Here is a 10,482-nt window from a genome sequence, read left to right on the forward strand (position 1 = left end):
CTTTGTATTATTTTTGCAACTTTTCTGTAGTAATTACTTCAAAAGAAAAAGAAAAGAACAGCAGAGCTGGTTTCTGTTCCTAAGTTTCCTTTGTAAATAAACGGTTTTCAAACGGAGGGTTGGAAACATTAATAACTTTTGAAATGAATTTAGCGAATCCAAACCAGAATTTTCAAGAGAGAGGGGGAGGGGAGTGAAGGGGAAGGGAGGGAATGGGAGGAAAGGGGAGGAGTGGAAAGGAAAGGCGTTGATAATAGAATGGAACAGAATAGAATAGAATGGAAGCGAGCGTTGTACATTAGTAAAGCCAGTACTATTTTGTTTCAGTTCTCCAGAGAGACAAAAGTGGATGCACTGGGTGGTGTGGTCAAAAACGTTGGAAAGCCACTGCACTGACGAGTAGAGTCTGAGCCAAAGACTGAATCAGAGTTCTTCTGCCCGCCCGCCCCCGGCCAACCCCTCGCCCGCTCTGCAGCCCTCACCGCGTGGTCCCGCCCCCAGCAGCCAGCAGGTGCGCTCTCAAGCTAGCACGTGGTGCCAGACACTACTTAAGGGCCCACCTTCCCCTGCTTGCAGCTGCCCCCTTCTCCAGCCCTGTCATTCCGGAGCTGCCGGAGGCTTGCGGGTCTCAGACGCATCCAGCCGCTGGGGCTGCAGCCTTGGCATGGGCGCCTCGGGTCCGCTCTGGGTTTTCTTGGCTTTCGCCGTGCCAGGGGTCCTCGGTGAGCTGGGAATGGGAGCACGGAGGTAGGGACGCGTCTGGGGCTGGGACGGACTCTGTGCCGCGATGCAAAGGAGACAGTCAAAAGTTAGAAGGCGGAGAAGTCTTGCATGCCTCGCTCGCTTTGGGGGACCCCGAGATCTCTTGGTCCTGAACGTCCCCGCTCGCTCCTCCTGGGCTGGCACCACTAGAATTGTAGGCTGCATCAGAGACGCACTATGTGATCTGCACTATGTGATCTGCCCAGCGTGGCTTGTGGCGTGGCGTGCCCGCTCTGTGCCCTGCGGGCTCCCCGCCCCCGGGACTCAGCAGGTGCTCAGCGGTCTGGGTCTGGAGGTCTTTGAGCTCTAACGCCCGGACACGTATCCGAAGCCTACTCGTGCTGAGTGCATGCGACTCCGTTGCATGCTCCGCTAGGCGCGGGAGTTTCTGTGCACACTGAACTCCCTCCTGCCTGGTAAAAGCAGCACAGCCTCCTGCTGCCTTCCCAGAATAAGAATACTGTCTGATCCCCAGGCGTGGTTCTAAACGACAAACATCTGGAGTTATTTAGAAAAGTTGATACGTGAATAAAAACTGCAGTTCTTTGTGTTATTTACCTTCTGTAATGGTAAGAGCTCCAGAAGGTGTCATTAAACGTTTATTATAATTTTCTTCCTTCAGATTGGCTTAATTTTAAAGAAGTATTGTAATTTTTTAAGATTGGAGTCTCTAAGTGATAAGATAGGTATAACTTTTTAATAATTTTCAGAGTACATTGGATTCCCAGTTTATTAAGAAGTTTACTGTATACAGACCTCAATACTGTGTGACTTTTGGCAAGTCATTTCGCTCCCTCGCCTCAGTTTCTTCATCGGTAAAATGAAACTAGAGATAAGCAGCCCTACCCTTACTCGGCTGCCCTGAATATCAGATGAAATTAGGCAAATGAAAGTTAGATGTTGGATGTTACTTATAGATGCCAGTAATAAGACGACTGTCTGGACCTGTTTTGATGGAGTCAGCATTTAAGCTTGACCACGCCCAGCTTGTTAAGGGACAGTGCATACGTTTGTTCTATTACAGCTCACTTTGTCTGCTTCCTGACATTCAACTTTATCCTGACCCTTAACTGAACATTTCCCCAAACCATTATCTTCATCTCTCTCTCTCCTACATGTTAACTCTTTGAACAAACACTTTCACAGCATTCTCTAACACCTCCGTGTGTCACAGTTCCCCACCTGACTTCTTACCAGAATTCCATTCCTTTTTCTAAATTTCAGAGAGGATGCTGTCAATTGAAAGTCAACTTCTTTTCCAGTCCTGTCAATTCATTGTACCCTACAAGGATGCCAGAGCATCCCCTTCCAGTACCAGAGCAGGACCACCCTTTCGGTCATTTAACTCCAGATGCATGAAAGATCAAGTCTACCTTTCTGTCGACTGTCACAGCTAATGTGCTTCTGCTGTTTGTCTTATTCTTACACCAATATTCTAATCATATTCATTATGATTACCTTTGTAACAACCTCCTCTCTTACAGGTAATTCTGATACCAGTCTTTAACTTTTCCAATGGTGAAAACTAAAATTTAAAAACATTTTTTTTCATTATTCCACTCCCTTGCTCAAAAATCTAAAAGGGCTTCCTACTGCCTTTGGAATTTAAAAAAAAAAATCTGTCTTCAGCCTTTCAATCCTTTGGTAATTGGCTCTCACCTAAGCATGCCCCTCCTGATTCCCCACTGCTTCCTATCACAAATGCACTGCTCATCTTCTTGCCTGACTGACACCCCAAAGTCCTTTGCTCATGCTATACCCACGCCCCCTCCTGACTTTTGCATGATGGTTTGATTTACATATATTGTGGAATGATTACCATAGTAAGTTTAGTTAACATCCATCATCTCATATAGATACAATAAAAAGAAAAGAAAAATTTTCTCCTTGTGATGAGAACTCTTAGGATCTACTCTATTAACAATTTTCCTATGTATCATAAAACCATGTTAACTATAGTCATCGTGTTGGACATTGCATCACTAGTATTTATTTTTCTTATTACTGGAAGTTTGAACCTTTTGACCACCTTCCTCCAATTCTCTCTTCTCCCACTCCCTGCCTCCAATAACCACAAATCTGATCTTTTTTCCAAACTTTGTCTTTTTGTTTTTAGATTCCTCATAAAAGTGAGATCATACATTATATGTATGTCTCTGTGTGACTTATTTCACTATTTCACTTAGTATAATGCCTTCAAGGTCCATCCATGTGGTTGCAAGTAGTAGGATTCCCTTGTTTTCTTAATGGCTGAATGATATTCCATTGTATATATTCATCCACAACTTCTTTATCCATTCATCTATTGATGGACACCTAGGCTGTTTCCATGAGTTGGCTATGTTTCCATTTGTAAATAATGCCACTGTGAACATGGGGGTGTAGTTATCTTTTCAAGTTAGTGTTTTCGTTTCCTTTGTATATATCCCCAGAAGTGGAATTGCTGGATCATATGGTAGTTCTGTTGTTAATTTTTTGAGGAATCGTGGAGCCTTTTAAAAATACAGGTTTCTGGGTTCCATCTCACCTTCCAGAGATTCATATGTTTGGGGTGGGGGTGGCCCAGGAAGCTGAGATTTAACAAGCACTCTGGAAAATTCTGAAGCAAGTGTCTTAAAGAGCAAATTTCCTTCTCAGAGTGTTTTCATTTTTCTCCTTTTATCTATTTGCATAAGCCAATTCAAATTTCCTGTGCTCTTAAATTTCACTCTTGCCTTGACTGACTGCCTCACCTTAACCAACACTAAGAAAATAAAATCATCAAGTAGGAATTCCCTTATTTTCCAATCATCTACCTCCATCTGAGATCAGATCTTTTTCTCTCCTCTGGTTAAAACCTGCCAAGGGCTACCCATCACATTAGGACAAAATCCATGCTCCTTAACCTCAACTCCAGGCCTCTGCTTCTCTGAAGTTCTCTGTACTCCTCCCTCACTGATTCTTCTCCAGCCACACTGGCCTTCTTTCTATTCCTTAAATGGAGTCATGTTTGTTTAGCTATGCACTAGGTGTTCCTCTCTTAAAATGCTCTTCTATGGGTCATCCCTTACCTGTCTCCTCAACATTCAGATCTCAGCTCCACTGACACTTTTCTGTGACGCTCTGACTCTTACCTGAAGTAGTCTATTCCCCAGGTCACTCTCTATCACATAACATGTTTTATTTTCCACAGAGCACCTATCACCATATAAAACCTTCTTATTCATTTACTTGCTTGTTCCCTCACTGGTATACAAGTTCTATGAGATCAAGGCCTTTATCTGTCTTTATTGCCTGATGAATCTCAGTACATGGTATTACCATCAACCAAGTCACTCAAGTCAAAAGCCTAAAAGTCATTACTGAATCCTCCCATTCCCTTAGCCCCACATTTAAGTACAACAGAGTCACCCATTTCTCACTGTCTCCTTGTGCTCAAGCTTCATTATTTTGGTCTAAGCTACTATAATAGCTTCCAGACTGCACTCCCTACTTCTGAAAGTAAAAGTCCAGTCCATTCTCCATCCAATTGCCAGACTATATATATATATATTTATTTTTATTTTATTTATTTATTTTTTGCGGTACGTGGGCCTCTCGCTGCTGTGGCCTCTCCCACTGCGGAGCACAGGCTCCGGGCGCACGGGCTCAGCGGCCATGGCTCGCTCCGTGGCATGTGAGATCTTCCCGGACCGGGGAACGAACCCGTGTCCCCTGCATCGGCAGGCGGACTCTCAACCATTGCGCCACCAGGGAAGCCCCCAGACTATATTTTTAAAAAGTTAAATCAGGCCATGTGACTCTCTTGCTTGAACTCTCCAGTGTCTCCTACCCAGAATAAGATGGGGACATCCTCCTGTGGACTAAGAAGCCCTGTGCAATCCTACCTTCTGGGCTTTTTAACTCGATTCCATTTCACTCTGATCACTGAGTTCCAGCCACACTTGCTTTCCGTTTATCCCTAAAGCATAGTAAATCCATCCCTGCTGTTAGGCTTCTGCCTAAAATGGTTTTACCCAGCACTTTACCTGTCTGGCACCTTCTTATCCTTCAGTCATAACTCAAATGTCTCCTCTTCATAAGCCTTCTTTAACCATCATAACTGAAGTCATATGCCATCCTGTCCCCTCCTTTTTCCAATGCATTACATTTTGTTACATCACCCTGTTTATTTCCTTTACCTACCATCTATTTATTTATTGGTATTTATTTATGGTCCCTCTCCCTCTATTGGAATATAAATTCCATGAATGTGAGAGCCTTGTGTCTAATGTTCACTGATGCATATTCTGTGCTTAAGACAGTATCTTGGTTCATATGCACACCCATCATTCAAAAATGATCAGATAGACAGGAAACCCAGTGTTATGTTATCTGATCATAATAATTCTCATTATCAATAATAATATTTCCTCCTACCTGCTATCTGACCTAAATTTCAGGGTTATTTTGATCATCTTGTATACTTGTTCTTCATTCATTTCAAATGGATTTCTAAGCCAGTCCAGGTAAATCCCCTTAGACACAAATAAAGAGTTAAATGTATTTCTGTTCTCTAGAAAGTCCTTTGCCTAGTTACTTTTAACATGGTTCAAGGGATGTGTATGTCAATGTTTTGTCACTATATTCTATTTTAGATCCAGTCATGATCTACACTGATGTTTACTCCTGATTTTAAAAAGATGTGAAGAGGGTCCAATGACTCTTAAGAAAATTAATGTTACTTAATGGTTCATAGGCTAACTTTCCCTTTTCTGATATGGAAGAGAACATGATTGCTGGAAATTCTGTCCTGTGACCTGGAATTTTGGCAATATCATTACTAATAAGAGCTGGTGTCCCCCGAGGGAGAGATGTCCCTAAGTCTCATTGAAGATAAAAATTTCCCATTGTTTCTCATCCAGAAAGTATGATTCTTATCTCCTTTCACCTTCTACTTTTTTTGCTTCAAGATCTTGGTTACTTCTCGGTCCATGTCATCACTATTGATTAAACCTTGTAAACCCAAATTGGTTTTCAGATTGTGGAAAATTATTTAGGATTGTTCTTATTCACATTGGATAATTACAGGTTAAATCATTTGATTAGGGTGAATTAGTACAAATAATGGCAGGGTCGTGAAGTTGGTCTTCATTGAGGTCAAACCCTGACTTTCCCTATAGAGTCTTGCTGTTTTGAGAAAGTATGCATTTGGAAACATTTGTAGGTGTTAATGGAGGAAACCAAAGGAGTTGAGGAAAGAAATAGGAGACCTACAGTGGGATCTGGGTCCCAACAGTAATGGCTATTCTTAGATCCTGTCCATATGACTTCTCCAACAGAAGTGTTGGGCCACAGAAAGGCTGGGTCTGGCCACAACTTTGGGAGTTCTGTGTTTACCTTTGTGTCAGTTAGTCCATGTTTGTTCTTTGACTTGCACCTGTATCAGTTTCAGATTTGTTTGAAAAAGGAGATTTATAAATTTGATATTCAAATATACCACCATTCTGGAGTTGAAACTTGAACTCTCTTTCATACCTAGAAAAATTCTTTTCCAGGTACATCGTCAAGTATCTGGGTGTTACAGTTTCTTACCCATCTCCTAGAATAAGATTTGTTTCATCTTCATCATCATCATCATCATCATCGTCATCATAATTATTTTAAGTCACAGAGAAGTGTCTTGAAAAAACTGGCTCCTTTTAGCTGGTACCCATCAGGAAGTATTAACTCTTTTGGGGGTATATTACTCTACTAGGTTAATGGAATAAAAGAATAAAAAACAACCCTATTTTCTTCTTGCTAGGACCTAAAGGTTTAATGACTAAGATAGTAATGTTAATTCATTAAAGTAATTTTAGAGGATCATACATGTGATGAGCTTTCAAGGTCTGATATACTTGTTTCCTGTGCTTTTCCAGAAAAGTTTTTACTTATAAGGTTTTAGTTTTTATTTATTAGGTTGTAAGAAGATAGAACAACTCCAGGGCCTTTATGGAATTTTATTAAAAAATGATTTTCTCCAGCTCTTCTTCTGAAGTCTATCCTAAAAAGCCTTTGAACTCCCGAGCTTATTTCTCTTGCATTCAATATGCATTCATACCGCAATATCTTCTTTGACCCAGAAAATATTGACATCTTGGGTTTACTGTCTAAAGATCAAAGTTGTCATTGTAACTGGTGACAAAACAAGCCGAATAGAGATTTTAGTCTCTCTTAGTTTTGATATTCCTGTGGTCTTTGTCTCTAGGTCAGTGTAAGTTCCTGCCAAGGTATCCTTTTGCTAAGCCTAAAATTCAGAGTGATCAGTCTGAGTTTGCTGTTGGGACAACTTGGCAATATGAATGTCTTCCTGGGTATGTCAAGAGGTCATTCTTTATCACCTGCCTAGAAACCTCCAAGTGGTCAAATGCTCAGCCAGTCTGTAAACGTGAGTAATCAGTAATAGAAGAATCTTTGGGTCTATAGCATGTCTCTATGGGCTAACCTATTATTTTCAAGATAAAAGATAAGAAAGTTAGTAAGTAATCTCAAATGAAAAGGGCTCCTAGGTTCTCCATGTTTTCTTTTACTCCTAAGGGTATTAAGTATCAGGTATTGGGGTTAAGTCGCACAGCTGGCCAACCCTGTTTATCCTATAATCTTCATGACCTTGTTCTATGGTCTCTGTACTGTGTTACACTGATCTTAGAAGTTAGTATACAAGGAATATTAGTTTCACCTCATATTAGTTTTCACCCAACTCAATTCAAGAAATATTTTTGAGTAACCACTGGGTATGAAGCGTTAGGCTAGATGGTGGGGCTTGGAAGAGATATAAAAATTAATCTGCTAGTCTCTGTCATTGAGGAAGTCCTCTGTTATTTGTAAAGACTGATTTTTAAACAAATACTGTACTATGGTGTAATTTCTTTTATTTATAGAGATAAAATTTTATGATATCATAGAGAAGTAAATAATAAGTACTATCTAGAAGGATAGAGAAATCTAGGCATTACAGACAGAGGAAACAGCATATGCCAACGCATAAAGGTATGGAAGAATATGATGTCTCTGGAAAACAGAAAAATTCAGAGTGGTTAGAATATAAGGTGCATGATGAGGAATAGTAGTTGATTAAGTGTATTGGAGTTTAAGTGTGGTGGGCCATGCATTCTTTTCCAATAAACAATGGTAATCATTGTAAGTTTTTGAAAGTGGGGAGTGGCGTGACCACATTTGTACTTCTGAAAGATAATGTGTGCAGCAGCATAGAAGATGTGCTGGACCAATGGCGACCAGCATTAGAAAGGTAAATTTTATTACTCGATGATCCAATGAGAGATTATAGTGGTGGCAAAATAGTTGGCTTGGAGAGAGATTTCTGGAATCCAGTCATGAAAACTTGGTGATCTATTGAATTAAGGACAGGGGGTAGAGAAAATGAGTTACAGATAGGAAATGATGACTGTGAGTTTTTTCTGTTTTAAGCCATAAGACTTGGTAGATGTTGCCATCAACTGACAGAATATAAAAAGGGGAAATAGAGATTATAAATTATGGCTGACTACAAATAATGTTTGCATCCATGCTCAGAAACATAGACTACATGCATTAAACAAATAGTGTTATGGTGTTGACTGATCCTTTGGAAGACAGAAGTTTTGTAAATGCCCCAAATTTCTTTGAATAAACATAAGTAGACTACTCAGCAAGTCCAGTCAGGTTGGAATTTAATGTAAAACACAAAACATCCTCCAAATCCCAGTCCCAAATCCTGTTTTGTCTTGTTCTCCCTTATAGGTAAATCATGTGTGAGTCCTAGAGAACTCCTCCATGGCTCTGTCCTTGCACCCAGGGGTATCGTGTTTGGGTCAACAATTACATATTCTTGTGATAAAGGGTGAGTCGCCAGGAGACATCTCCAGAGTACATGGATATTAGAACACTAGTTTCAACCCGAAATCACCCATCTTCCAAAAGAGAGCTGAGTAATTGCCACCCACCCTTAACCATAGATAAGTAAAAAGAGAATCACCTCTCTGATCTGCTCCAGAGGCAACTCTTCAGGATTACCTAGTAGAGAGGATCCCTAGAAGAGAAAAAGATTTGGGCTATTCTTCTTCCAATTTTAAATCTTCAGTGTTACTGACCAGGAGGTCAAGTTTCATTTGTCTTTAGGTTGTTGAATCTTTTGTATGAGTCCTTAATCTGTCACCATTATTTGTCATATATGATATTCTATTCTTTGCCATTCTTTCAGTGGGAAAAGAACTAAGCTTTCCTAAAATGTCCAGCTGGGAGATGATCACTCATCTCTTTGTCTTTAGATATCGACTCATTGGTGACTCCTCTGCCACATGTATTATCTCAGACAATATTGTAACCTGGGATAAGGAAATGCCTTTTTGTGAATGTGAGTAGAATTTTCCCTTTATTGCACCTAGGTAATTCCTCTTGTCCCCCTCCAAAGAGAAAGTGGGCATCTACACATCAAAATAAGTACCCAGGTGGGTTACACTTGGCTTGAGTAGTTCTGAACACAGATCTGTGGTTTATCTTCTTCCATGCCCCCAATCCCATTACACATTCCTTTGCTTATTGTCTTTTGATGATACATTATCTCATAGTGAATAAGTGCTCAAATCTAAAATATGCCACAAGATTACACACTGCCAACTTTAATCCATGCAAAACGTTCGCCAACCTAGGTGCCTTTTTATAACAGTTTATCTGTACTTTGGGGTTCAGGACTGGTGACCAGATCAGATTTTTGTGGGTTTTTATCAGGCCAGTTCTGTGTATCTTCCTACCTTGCTACTTCCCATTTAGAACCATCTTTGAGATGAGGATACAGAATTTCAATAATAGGGGTTAATTGTAGGCTAAGTGGAAGTTTGGTTTGCAAGAGTTAAGACAAAATTCCCAGAAGGTATAATATTTAAATGCCTTCTCTCTTTTCCTATGTACCCCATCCTCCCCAAGCTATTCCTTGTGAGTCACCCCCAGCCATCTCCAATGGAGGCTTTTACAGCAGCAGTAGCGAGGACTTTTACTATGGAATGGTGGTTACTTATAAGTGCCATGTTGGACAGAATGGGAAAAAGCTGTTTGACCTCGTGGGTGAAAAGTCAATATATTGCACCAGCAAAGACAATCGAATTGGCATCTGGAACAGCCCTCCCCCTCGGTGTATTCCTGTAGTCAAATGCCCAATTCCAGAAGTTGAAAATGGAATTATGGAATCTGGATTTAGACGCTCATTTTCCTTAAATGATTCTGTGATGTTTAAGTGTAAGCCTGGCTTTACCATGAAAGGCAGCAACACAGTATGGTGCCAACCAAACAGCAAATGGAACCCTCCACTGCCAAGGTGCTTCAAGGGTGAGTTGGGCTGAAACTTTGGGGACATAGAAATAAATTGAGACTTTGGGAGGAATAGATACATGGTACCTATGAGAAGAGGAGGATAAAGACAGTGTATGTAGTTGGGTATCCTGGTTAAAGAATTTAAAAGTAAACTTTGAAAGTAGTATCTAAATGTTGAAGAGTTGGGAAATTTACTATATTCTGGGACAGTGCTAGATATGCATTAATGTAGGGGAAATTAGAAGACATTTTAAAAAAATGCAGGTAGTACCAGAGCTAATGATCAGAGATTTTAATATGATTAAAATCATATGTGATTGCCAACAAACACATGAGATTGCCAACAAACACATGAAAGAATGCTCAACATCATTAATCACTAGAGAAATGCAAATAAAAACTACAATGAAATAT

At 40.3% G+C, this 10,482-nt stretch overlaps 1 protein-coding gene across 2 annotated transcripts in view; it reads left to right on the forward strand.

The window, feature by feature from the left end:
- Positions 1-561: 561 nt before the first annotated feature.
- The window catches only part of CR2 (complement C3d receptor 2), a 34,462-nt gene continuing 24,541 nt past the window's right edge, over positions 562-10,482 (forward strand). Inside the window, exons 1-5 of one of the 2 annotated variants that reach the window (XM_019918740.3) lie at positions 562-722; positions 6,971-7,150; positions 8,503-8,602; positions 9,030-9,115; positions 9,685-10,083. In XM_019918740.3, the coding sequence (XP_019774299.1) occupies positions 665-722; positions 6,971-7,150; positions 8,503-8,602; positions 9,030-9,115; positions 9,685-10,083 (823 nt within the window). In that variant the 5' untranslated portion in view covers positions 562-664. The remainder of the gene's footprint in view (positions 723-6,970; positions 7,151-8,502; positions 8,603-9,029; positions 9,116-9,684; positions 10,084-10,482) is intronic. The other variant, XM_019918738.3, reaches the window with a different exon arrangement.

This window comes from Tursiops truncatus, chromosome 1 (genome assembly GCF_011762595.2).
Source record: "Tursiops truncatus isolate mTurTru1 chromosome 1, mTurTru1.mat.Y, whole genome shotgun sequence".
NCBI classification, from domain to species: domain Eukaryota; kingdom Metazoa; phylum Chordata; class Mammalia; order Artiodactyla; family Delphinidae; genus Tursiops; species Tursiops truncatus.